The sequence below is a fragment of the Pteropus alecto genome, unplaced genomic scaffold (genome assembly GCF_000325575.1).
Source record: "Pteropus alecto unplaced genomic scaffold, ASM32557v1 scaffold100, whole genome shotgun sequence".
NCBI classification, from domain to species: domain Eukaryota; kingdom Metazoa; phylum Chordata; class Mammalia; order Chiroptera; family Pteropodidae; genus Pteropus; species Pteropus alecto.
In genome coordinates this window covers 943,296-956,250 of record NW_006430723.1, presented here as the reverse complement: position 1 = coordinate 956,250, position 12,955 = coordinate 943,296, and the positions used below count along the sequence as shown (strand labels likewise).

At 38.9% G+C, this 12,955-nt stretch overlaps 1 protein-coding gene across 1 annotated transcript; it reads right to left on the bottom strand.

The window, feature by feature from the left end:
- Window positions 1-7: 7 nt before the first annotated feature.
- On the bottom strand, window positions 8-11,415 carry MTHFD2 (methylenetetrahydrofolate dehydrogenase (NADP+ dependent) 2, methenyltetrahydrofolate cyclohydrolase). The gene is made up of 8 exons (XM_006905191.3): window positions 11,241-11,415; window positions 6,637-6,821; window positions 5,341-5,463; window positions 4,244-4,396; window positions 3,694-3,801; window positions 2,734-2,826; window positions 2,234-2,359; window positions 8-1,196 (listed from the first exon to the last, which is right to left on the bottom strand). The coding sequence occupies exons 1-8, from the start codon at window positions 11,339-11,341 to the stop codon at window positions 1,033-1,035; spliced, it is 1,053 nt and encodes a 350-aa protein (XP_006905253.1). The 5' UTR covers window positions 11,342-11,415; the 3' UTR covers window positions 8-1,032.
- Between the last annotated feature and the right edge of the window lie 1,540 nt (window positions 11,416-12,955).

Here is a 12,955-nt window from a genome sequence, read left to right as displayed (position 1 = left end):
TACGGTATTTCAGAAACTCATTCCATACCAGTCAGAAATGTTTTATTAAAAAAGCAAACAAGAAAACCCTTTAATCAGAAAGTCTGGTTAAATTCAATAGTAACTCAAGCTCTCAAAAACCTATGGGGGGTGGGGGTGGTGGACCAACAGGTGCTTCAGAGAAAAGCAGGCAGCTGCTAACAATTCTTTGGTGGAAAAGTAAGTTCCCTACTTATACAGGCTGCCCCAATGATCATCAAGCCCAAGTTTTGTTTTTTAAACATAGGTTTCAAGATCCACCAAAGAAACCACCCAGAAACCCCCAATAGTAAAAAAAACTTAACAGTGAAGTTTAAAGATATAGAAAAAAACAAATGTGATAATACACACAATTTATAAAATAAGCCTTTCAGTTCTAGAAAACTAAAATGGAGAGACCTCATGGATACAAAAAACAAGGGCTTATAGCACATAGAACAACCCTAGACATTTTCCCAATGACTAAGCTATAACATGACAACTGAGGAAACTATTAACATGTAGCTTTTCTTCTGGTCATCTGTCAATACGTATAAAATTAGGGTAACTTTTTTTACTCAATTACCATCCTTTTTTACCTTTTCCCTAATTTTCTATAGCAACATTTTCCCTTTGGTTTGACCAGTTGAACTCAAAAGGTTTGGAACCTAGAGTATCAACTCTTTCTGGAATAGCACTTAGGAAATGCAATCCTAGAAAAGGCAAATTGTAACTGTAGTGGTCTGACAAAGTTAAGCAGCCATTCTCACTGTGACAGTGTTCTTCCATGTTAATCACTAGGTTAATGGCTTCTCCTATAGCTAGATCATATGACCCAGCATGATACTGGCATGCTCCCTGGTGAGGTGCTATGGAACTATATGCACAAACACCCACCCATTTAAGCTTTCAGTAAATACAAAGCATCATTTAAAACCACTTCGGCAGAATAAATAAAAATTCTGCATTTCTATTGGCCTGTTTTGCCTCTTGAATTGGCTTGGAATAGTGTTCATGACACAGAAGACACAACAGTTAATTAGTTGCCACTCCAAGCTCCTTAGACTTTAGTACTTCCTGCTCTTCAAGCCTCAGCACCTTTTTTGCAGCAAGAATGGTATTCTTCATTAGCATAGCCACTGTCATGGGACCAACACCCCCAGGGACTGGAGTGATGTAACCAGCTTTCTTCTTGACTTCTAAATAGAAACAAGACAGACAGATTGCTTTATTATGACAAAGAAAATGCAAGTATTTTTAACATGTCATGGAAAAAGCATTCAAATAATAATATACATAACCACCTTTGTAAGCCTTGAACTCATAAAAAAAAAATCACATCTAATTACTTAAGACTAAAGGCTTTTGAATGTACTAATAAAGTAACATTAACAGAATAAGCAGAGATGAATATTTACACATCTAAATAACCTATAATTTACCATCCATACTTTCCTCCATATTAAATCAACTTAAAAAGAAACATCTCAGTAGGTAAACTGTACGGGAAGTTAACCTATAATAATAAGCATTACCTAATATCTGCATAAAACAATTTCTTAATTTTACTCTACATATAATATTTATTTATACTGTTTCCCAAAGCACCAAGCAAAGTAATTTTCTGGAAAATAAGAAGTAAGATTTTTTTAACTCAATCTTAAAGGAAAAATACTTGGATACCTAAGCTTGGGTCTGACTACTTTAATAGAAACAGAAAGCTAGAAATAGAATTATTACCATAAAATTCAGATAAACATGGTACCTTAAGAACTGAAAGGAGAAATCTACTAGCAAATTCCAAAATTTAAAGAATATGACCTTTTCTTGGACTGTTTTAACATTTCAGGTCTGGGATCTCTACTCAATATGGAAATGAGAAATCCGTAACAATTTTTAGGAGGCTCAGCAGTTTAAGAAAATCACATTAAATTGTCAGACTTGTTAAAAGTCTTGAAGTTGTTTTAATTATGATAATGCTAAGGAAAAAAAAAACAATTCCCTGAAACGTTTATACCTGGTCTCCATAATTTTATGATGTAAACACCTAAAATAATTCTAAAATGTCTATAATTTTAAAAAAGATTCCTCTTAATTCTTGTGGAAAGAATTTTAAATGGTATTAATAGGGTAACATAAGTTTAAAAGTTAAAGAAAAAGTAAATGATTGGTCCTAAATGTCCATTAAAGGTAATATTTACTGATTTTATATTTTTAAAAAAATTATACTATTTACCTTCAAAATCCACATCTCCAACCAACTTGGGTTTAGCAGTGATGGGATCTTGAATTCTATTTATTCCCACATCAATAACGGCTGCTCCTTCCTTGATCATGTCCGCTGTGATTAGATTTGGAATGCCTGGAAATGGTGACAGGAATGATCAATTTAGTACTGAAAAGAAGATTCCACCTGTCAGATTCTTATCTAATTTCAATTTCAAGCAACCTAAAAGTACTAATTATTGTTTTATAAAAACCTATAAAAACTATTAAACAAGGAAACATTTAAACTTCATACAGTAAATAGAAATCTTTTGAAATTATAGAAATAACATTCATCTATCAAGTCTATAATGGAATGCCAGAAACCACTATTCCAACCACAACTCTTTTCTCATCTTTGTAGGCAGCTCACACTGTCAATCCTAGGGCAATGAACGGAAAGACAGTGAGGCAGGCAAATTCTACTCCATTTTCTGGGGTGACATCCTTCCGTTCACCTGGTGTTCTTACCTGCAGCAGAGACCACAATATCTGCAAGAATTGTATGTTTCTTCAGCTGCTCTTTGGGAGTGTATCGGTGAGATATTGTAACAGTAGCATCACCTATGAGTTAAAAATTAAATGTCTTGATTTCTGAATCAAAGCTGAGATTAGACTAGGTCTCAACTAGGCAAACCATTGTAGAAATTTAACATCTCTGAAAAATAATTGACTTAATTTGTGTGCCATATTTTCTAGACAGCCAATTATCATTTTTTTAAAAAATACCCGATTTTTTTGTAACTTTTACCTGTTGGTCCTAGCTCTACTCTTCGGAGTCATATATAATTAGATTTATTCCTTATCCTGTTTAAGTTTTTCAAGAATTTTATCTTTCTAAACAAAATATCACAGGAATTATTCAAGGTCTTTTTTAAAAAGTGTGCTAAAAGATATCTGGAAATATTTAGTTTTGCTATTCTGATATAATCATATGGATATTATGATAATCACATAAAATAACTCTGAATTGAGGCTTTTTCTCAGACAAATTAACAAGAATTTGACATAATGACACATTACAGTCATATCAATTCAGTCCTTTGCAATGGTCTAAAATTGTTTTCTACCAATGACACAGAATGGGATACTAACTTTGAATAAGAATTGCTTCTTAGATCCAACTATCAAAGCCATAACTAAAAATTTCTAACTCCTACAACCATGCTTATACTCAAAACTCAAATTTATTTGAGGCATACCCATTTCTGAACTAGCTTCATAATAAGTTAATATAAATAAACTCTCAAGTAACACTGAGTACAGCTTCTCCTACAAAGATTACTCCCCCAATATCTGTTAACAAAATTATAACAAATGCAAATACCGATACAAATGTTTCCCTGAAAGTTAGCACTTCTAGACATCCACAGGACAGCCTCTGAAGGCTCTCACATAAAGAAGACACTCCTCATAATACAATTTCTTTACCTCCAGGACGTTCGTGGGCCCCATCTGTGTGCAGTAACATCGCAATAGGCATTCCAACATTTTTTGACCTTCCAGCTACAACCACGTTTTTCCCAAGGGTTGGAATGCCTATGAAAAAATATGCATACCTGCATTAAAAGCAGTGCCAGACTGTCTTAGAATGAGAACCAAAGGAAAAGGAAGGCAGATGGCCCAGGACATGAATCTAATTGTGATAATGAAGGAAGTCACTAAGCTTACTGCCTCATCAGTCAATTGGCCCTACCACTTGCTTCACATAGTGAAGGCTAAAAGAAAACATTTTGTAAGCTACAAAATGTTATATGAATATGAACTATCAACATTATTAAAGCTTAATTTTCCTTTACTGAGGCTTCTGGATTAAACAGCAAAAATAGTCATGGGCAATTGCTAAGAGAGGAAAGCTCTGGGGAGAACTAGAGGTCATGGGGTGGGAGTTGCCACTTTTTGGTACTGTATGAATTTTTACCATTTGCAAGTACTACTTTTAAAATACTAACACAGACATACAATTATGGCGTATACCTACCAGTTCGCTTAATTATCTCCCATACACCCCATGGGGTAGCTGGTAACATGGAATATTGGTCCAAACACATTCGCCCCACATTAATTACATGAAAGCCATCGACATCCTTGTCTGGAGAAACAGCATTGCAGATCTTTCTCTCATCAATGTGCTCTGAAAAAGAAATCAGAGCAGTGGCCTTAAGTCACAGTTGCAGAGTTGGCACTGCTTGACCCCAGCGTATGTGGGGTTCCCCTTCCACAATGTGCCTGTTTGCCTTCATGATTTACTTCTTCCATCTACACAGAAGGAACACATATCAAGCAAAGCCAAATGCCAACATCAAAGTCAATGTCCTCTTATACAACTGCTTCCCTGCTCTGACCTTTGTATCAAGATCTCAAAATCAAGGAGTATTTGGTATTCTGATGTGGGGGAGGAAAAATTACTTTTCCTCCTACTTTTCTAAATTCTTCTGGCTGGATTAATAATCAAATTAATATGAAACATATTAACAGGAGAAAATGTATACAAATTTATTACATATGTATATATGGGAGCTCCATAACAATATGAGACCCACGACATATTGAGCAGTTGAGGCTTATATGCCATCTTAAGCTAAGGAAAAAGGGGGTTGTGGTTGGGGACTTCAAAGGACTGGAAGGCAATTCACATGGAGATGGAAAAGCAAATGTTTGGTAAATAAATGTTTGCTTCGCCAATGGGACCCAGAGAAGACTTTGATCAGAGAGGCCTTGCTAGGTTCCTCCCTGCTTATCACGCCTAGTTCATATGGAACTATAGTTATCTCCGAGGATATCTCCCTTGCTGGAGCAGGTCCTCTATCTAAATTCTTTTGGGCAGTTAGGGAGAAGGTCAAAGGTATTCCCCCTGAGTCTTTTGTTTCTTGAGAATAACCAGCTTAAAATAATCAATATCCCAAAAGGCATATTTTCAGGGTGGCAAACTGCTTCCCCTCACTGAGTAGTCTGTCCTATATCTAATAAAATATTCGCTCTCTTTAAGTCAAATTCATAAGAGGGGCAAGCTGTATAAAGTAACCAAGCCTTTCCATTCCTCAGAAATCACTTTAAATGGCGGCGTCCAAAACTCACCTGGGAGAGGCAGCTGAACAAGGAGGCCATCGACATTGTCATCATTATTGAGTTTACTAATTAAATTCAACAGTTCTTCCTCTGAAATTGAAGCTGGTTTCACAATTGTCTCACTGTTGATTCCTATAAGAAAATTTCTAGATTAAAAAACATTGAGGTATTTAATGAGCAATGCTATGTTGCCTGCTATGTTGTCTTCTACAACTGAGGTTTGTTATTATCACACCTACTCTGGTAGCTGAAAAGCTTGAATCAGCTCAAAAGGAACCTAAAACAGCAACTTCACAAATATATACATTAGAGAATGCCAGCTTGACATTTTCTGTACATTACGCAATCCTCGTTAACCTCATTTTACGGAAAGGAGACAGGCACAACAAAACTGAAACACAAGCCAGCTAGTGACAAAGCCAGTCTTTCCAGTCCCAAAGTCCCTGTTCTTTCCACTATATCAATGTCTTAGAAAGCCATGGCTTGCTATTTTCTAGAGGTTCTAAAGGTGTCCAATGAAAAGGGCAGGAAGTCTCAATCTTTAGTAATAAAGAACAGGGTATACCAAGAGCTCATGGTCTAGTAACACTGGCCAGCCATGCCAGTGCATTTGCAGCCCTTCAGAAGGGCAGAGCACCTGGTGCTCAGACTACTGACCCACAGACGAGCCCACCCACCTCTGGTCCACTGCCAGTCTGTAGTACAGTGAGACCTAGAACACAAACTTCCCATTGCCCAGACCTATGCCTTCTGAATTCAAAACTCCAACCACTTCTAAACTGCAGAATTTCATTGGCTTTGGAATCAATCGGTAAGGAAATCAAAAGCTATTTCCCAGAAGTCGGAGTCATTAATCTTCTTCGAATCTATGACTGTGTCCTAGGTTACATTGCTGAAGTCTCCTAATCTTCTCCCACTAACACTTTGTTGCCTTAAACTGCAAGTGCTCAAACACTATAGTCAGAGACGCTCATCAGTCAGTAGATGTCAACTGTGTTCAAGGCCACCTGTCTGTCCAATGCCAAGACTAAGAATGATAGGCAAAGATACGATAAACTAAGAATTTAGCTTACATTTCAAAAGACACCAAAAATAGAAAGCATATTCCTTCTGTCCTAGTCTACTCCCCAATAGATACAGCCTGATTTCATTAGGACAAAGTTTTGGCTACAGCTCAATCACATTAGCCTCTTCTGCTTGGGTTTCTAATCAGAAAAAAAAAAAAAAGGAATAATAAATTACAATGAAGTTGGCCTCAGATAAGCCTCAATTTAACAGCAGTCGGGATCTGGGAGTGACACGTACCCACATCTGCAGCGGCCCTGGTTTTGTTGAGGACGTAGGAATGACTTGCAGGATTCTCGCCAACCAGAACCACACTCAGGTGCGGCCGTTTGTTGCCCGATGCCACCCACTCTTCCACCTCCTGCCGCACTTCCTGCTTGATCTGCTGGGCAAGCTTCCTTCCAGAAATAACAACAGCTTCATTTCTGCAGAAGGCAACAGAGTCACAAAACCAATACTAGCTTGAATTTTTGTAAAAAGTAAATTTCAGACTATAAAAAAGTGTTATTAAATACCCAAAACCTTAGGGGTCAGAGGAGAGGGAATTGGAGGAAAATGGTCAAAAGATACAAACTTCCAGTTATAAGATAAATAAGTACCAGGAATGTAATGTACAATGTGATGACTACAGCTAACACTGCTGTATGATATACAGGAAAGTTAAGAAAGTTCTCATCACAAGAAATTCTATTGTCTTTTTACTGTTATCTATACGAGATGACAGTCAATTAAACCTATTGTGGTAATCATGTCACAATATATGTAAATCAAACCATGTTGTACACCTTAAACTCATACAGTGATGTATGTCAATTATTTCTCAATAACGCTGGGGGGAAAAAAAGAAAAAAATACCTAAAACTGAAAGTTTAGGTTAAAATACATGGTGCCTAATCTGAGGGACAACTGAAACCTGAAGGTCAAGTTAAAAGTGTCCAGTTGCATGTTTAGAAGGATAAAGTTCATTGAAACAGTTACTATCATTAATCTGAAGCTTGGAAATTTTAAGTAATTGACAGCTAGTATTTGACAAAGCTGGGTCTCATCCAGCCTGTCTGAATCCAGAGTCTGGGCTCTTAATGCCATACCATTCTTCCTCCTGATCACTGACAAATTGAGAGGCAAAAAATAAAAAAAGACTTCCATTGTTTTAATGTGCATTGTTTTATTTGACCCCTCACCAATAAGAGGTTAAATAGTTTTTCTTGTATGCTAATATACCATTTGTAGTATGTGTTTTGCCTGTGTTGTTAGCATCCAGTCATATGACAGAGATAATAGCAGTCAGGTTAATGGTAGAGTAAGATGAGCAAACTGGCTGTTGCGGGTGGGGCAATGAGGAAACTCAAGATCTGGAGGAAACTCCAATTACCAAAACCATGTTCAGATCTCTGAAAGGCTATCTCTTCCCATCAAGAACTGGTTAGGTAGCTCTTCCTGGATTCCAGTATGGAAGATTCCTGATTTTCATATTCCTACACAAATACTTCCAATAAAGTTCCCATTACTTAAAGTAAGATAAGCATCTGCTCCTTAAGCAAAAAGATGTCTCTCAAAACAAGTCTTTCCCTTTAGATTTGTGTCATGAGGACTGCTCCAACCTCAAGACCATTAAAATGTACAATTGTTTGAAACATTGAAACAATCTGTTTCCCCTTATGATACATATTTAATTCTCAAGAATAACATCTAGGTACTGATGTCTTATATGGTTAGACATGATTAATTCTTTTAAAGTTTTAACACTCTTAAGCCTAAATGCCTGCTTTTTATTCACATTACAATTAAATATCTACTTTAAACCAAATCTCAATGTCTTAGATATAATGCAGTAATTTTATATATAAACCTTATATTAATCTATATTTGCATCTTGTGAGGTATTAAGAAGATATAATTTTATAGCAAACCAAATACTTTTACCCAGATTTTATGTAATGATACTAGCATAGCACAAAATAACAGCATTTCCTGTACACCCATGGTACATTAAGAAATTGAAAACATATTAATATTTACAAATCAATTTCAGAATTTGAGTTGAAGGGGACTTCATTAAAAGGACTTTGCTGATACAAATACCCCTGGAAAAATTCCTGATCTATATCAGTACCAGGAATCCCCACTCCAGGCCAGAAATACATTCCCAATCCTAGAATACTATAGAGTGAAACGCTACTTACAGAGGGCTCAGGACATGCATTTATATTGAATGAAATAACACATATAAAGTTCCAGGCATATATATTCAATAAAAATTAACTTCTTACTCTGTTGGTTAGATTTATATCCACACACATACACATGTACCCTTAATATATGATAGATACGTTTCACACATACATGCATACATATTCTTAATATGTAATAGATATATTTATCTATTTATACATAAGGAGATATCAGTGAGAAGGACTTAGCTTGCACTTCATTAAAAAGTTCCTTTTGAAGGCAATAAGCTTGGAAAAAATGGAAGCAGCACATTTGTGCGAAGAATGATACACTAAAGTTAAGGACACAGGGTTCTGGGAGAACTCAGTGTTCCAAGTCCCAAAGGCAGGTTCTGAATGTTATGCCAATTTGCTTTAAAAAAAAAAAAAAAAAACCACTGTCAAAAGAACCAAAAAAAAAAAAAAGCCACAATGCACTGTGCCTGCATATCTCTCATGACGTAACTGTTTTAGCCCTCCCTCTGCATACCACAACTCTGCAATGTGAAACAGTCCCACAAGTGAGTCACCACCTAATTTCCCATCGCCTCTTTTGCTAAAGGACAAACTACTACCCCCAAACAGAAACACAAACTCAGCTCAGTCCCACAGGAATCCAAAATGTATAAACTATATTAGCTAATATTTATTTCATAATTAAATGCTTTCACATATGTGTTTAGAAAATTTTCCATTAAAATTATGAACAACTAAAAAGAAGTCAAAAGGACTATTCGAATAAAGTTCAAAACTAAAATCCAAGTCAGTAGCATCTTCACTTTCCTCCTAATTCAACAGCTTACAGTACTGTAATTTTCCACAAAAAAATTAATATCAGGTGCATTTTACAATTTATGAGTGTCATTTTAGGAAGAGTTCTGTTATCCACTAAATAACAGGAACAGAAATGAGTGAAGACAGATACAAAAGGGGATGGAACTAACATCTATTAAATACTAGGTATTTTGCTAAGATTTTCGCATGTTCTCAGTTACTTTGCAGCTCTTATAATAACCCTGTTATGTAGAAGGGGAAAGTGAGGACAGAAACAATATATAAACGCAAACCTCTGCCGCCAAAGTCCATTTTCCCCTATACAGCCCATTGTCTCTAAGCATGACTTTATGTTCCTGAAACCCTCTTTCCTACTGCCCCCCAAAAAGGAATATGTGTAGACTCGTATTTTTTAAAATATTATTTTACCAGCCAGCAGTAATCAAAGCAATACAACGTAATGATAAATACCAATCACAGTATTGCCTTCAGACACGTGGAAGTCTAATTGCTCCTTCAGAAAGGCAAGTAAAAGGAAAGCATTTGTTACTGCAGAGAAAGCAAACTGGTCCAGTTCTTCAGGTAACGAATTAGAGGATCTTTTATAAATTTCTTTTCAATCATGAAACGCACATGTGGCCAACACTCAGGAAGGGAGGAAAAGGGGAAAGGACAGCAATGAGAGACGGGACTGAAAAGGCAGGTCATGATGGTCGGACCAAGAAAAGCCTTGCGTGTCCCCTCCCAAGTCTTCTTTCAAGAACGCATTAATCCTCATTCTGTGCTTCAATAGCACCTTGGCGATGTCTCTAATAACATTTTTACAGCGTGGAGATTACACGTGTGTTTTGTCCCCTGACAGGTAGGTGAGTTTCACTAAGCAAGTTTTTATCATCTGTGAATTTGCATAGTGTCTGGATGAAAGGAGGAGCTGCTGTTACAAGGCTTAGATCTCCGACAATACAAATGCTCTAAAGATGGAAGGAAGAGTGCTCACAGCCTTCCCCGCCCCCCGCCAAAACGACACTTCGATGTACGTTTAAGAATGAGAGTTTGAATAAGGAAGATCAGGAAAAACTTATTACCTTCCTATAGAAACACAGCTTTCTTTCTCCTACTCCCGGGTATTTATCACCTCAATTTACTCAGCCTGGCACTGACCAGCTCTGGGTGGGCTGCAGTCAAAGCCCTGGTGACCACAGCACATTTATTCTCTTAGGAGGGAAAGGGGCAGCGTGAAGAGCAACGCAAACCACACCCACCTCGGGGAGGAGGAGGGAAATGCGGGGACCCGGGGAGCAAGCAGTCTCCGGAATTTCATCAGAATGCCCCAACCCCCTCCGCCGCTAGGATCGCGGGCAAGGAACGTTCGCCGAAGGCTGCTCATTCCAGAACCCTTACCCGCGCTCCTCAAAGTGTCCACTCCACTTTCCGCAAGCCGACTCTCGCCTCACCGCCAAGGGCGGCCGCCACACTATGGCCCGTAACCTCTGTTATGTTCTCGTAAGTCAGGGCGCCCCAGAGCCCGCCAGTGCCTTTGCTTCGCACCCGGGGCCCCGTCCCGCCCGCCCGCGGACGAATCACGCGACAAGGCGATGCCCGGAGCCTGAGGGAGGCCCGCTCCATCCAAAAGGAAGGCTCCTGGGAAACGCTACCCCGCCCAGCGAGCGCCCAAGTCTCCAGTTGCGGCCGCGCTCGGCTGCCACGTCGCCGGGCCACACCCCTCTCGGTGGCCACCACCGCCTGGGACGCAGAAGCTCAGGAAGAAAAATCCCTCAGGGTCCCTCGGGAGCCCAGGCGGCCCGCCAGGGCTCGGTTCCTCTCGGCTTTCCGCGCTGACCCGGCTCCCGATCCTCTTACCGAACTGCCGAGAGGTGGAAAGGACGGTGGTAGAGGCGGGAGTTCTGTGCGGGCCGGAGCAGCCGGGCGGCCAACGTGGACACGAGGGAAGCAGCAGCCATAGCCTGCTCAGGTGTCGGTGCTAGGAGCAAAGCGCGCGCGCGGGCCGCGCGGTTATACGGCTGGCGCGTGGCAGGCCCCGCCTCCCGCCGACATCCATTGGTCCCTATCCAGTAAAGCCCTGCTTGTGATTGGAGCAAGAAGGGCCCCAGAGCGAGGCCCTGGAAGCCTCAGAAGCCTCGGGAGCATGCCGTGATTGGCTGAGGAACGCAAGCTCCTGCCAGATGCAGCTGTTGTCACCGAGGGCTCGCCAACATAAGCTAGTTTGTTCGTTCATGGCTTGAGCAAATATTAGCACCTACTGTGTGCCAGTCACTCTAAGGAGCGACTAAAAAGGTAGATAAAATACAAACTAATAAATGTAGAAGAATGTTGGAGTTAGAAAAGAACTATTTGGCAAATCATAGTAAAAATCGATTCAGAATTATCAATGGATGTCAAAACAACTGGGTGAAGTTGGATTTGGAACAAGATATTCACATCAGGTGCTCAGATCCTGCAAATAAAAATGCAAGACTCCCATCCATTTAAATTTGAATTTTAGATAAATAATTTGGGAGAAGGATCATACTGATGCTAAAAAAAAGTATTTGTTGGTTATCGGAAAGTCAAATTAAATTGGGCTTCCTGTATTTTATCTGACTGCCCTATTTGTATAGTCTCAAAATATCTCTTCCACAAAATACATATTTTTAAAATTATTTTTTATTTTAAAACTTTTCCATTACAGTTGGCATACAATATTATATTAGTTTCACGAAATTAAGTGTACGCGAAATACATGTTAATAGTAAAGGTAAATTTGCAGTCAAGAAGCCTGACAGTCATCACCTTAAACAAGTGATCAAAGTTACCATCAGTAATGGGATAGACACATATTGTGCGTTCCCTAGATATGATGCATTGAGGCAGAAGCATCACTTCCTAACTCTTAACAAGTCTGAAAATTGAATGAAGTCATTTTCCTAAACTATCGAGTTTCCTAAAAATTGTTCCTAATTTTGCTTTTACACATTGATAGGAGAGATGACAGACCTGAAATGTTAAAACAATTCAAGAAAAAGCCATATTTCTGAAATTTTGGAATATGCCAGTAGGTCATAATCTAATCATTAAGAAAGATCAGACAAGCCCAAACTGAGAGATATTCCACAAGAAAAATAGCCTGTACTCTTTGAAAATGTCAGTCATGAAAGATAATGAGGAACTGTTCTAAAAGAGTATAGACATGACAATTAAATGTAATGTATGATTTCCAAACCAAAATAATTTTTTCTCTTTCTTTCATTTTTTTATTCTCTTTCTCGTTTGCTAAAAGGGCATTATAGGACAATCAACAAAATATTAATAATGTCTGTAGATCAGCTAATAGCATGGTTTCAGTGTTAAATTCCTGATTTACCTAGTCAAATTGTGGTTACTTAAAAAAATGTCCTGGGGATGGCTTCATATTGTAGTGGTTAGCAAGTCTGCTTTGCACGCAGAAGGTCCTGGGTTTGCACCACGGGTGCGCCAGCTCCCCACCCCTACCCCGGGCAGGCCGGGCCCCCTGAGTACCCCTGGCGCGCCAGACCCCCGGAGTGTGCCAGGCATGCCAGGTCCGCACCCGGGTGAGC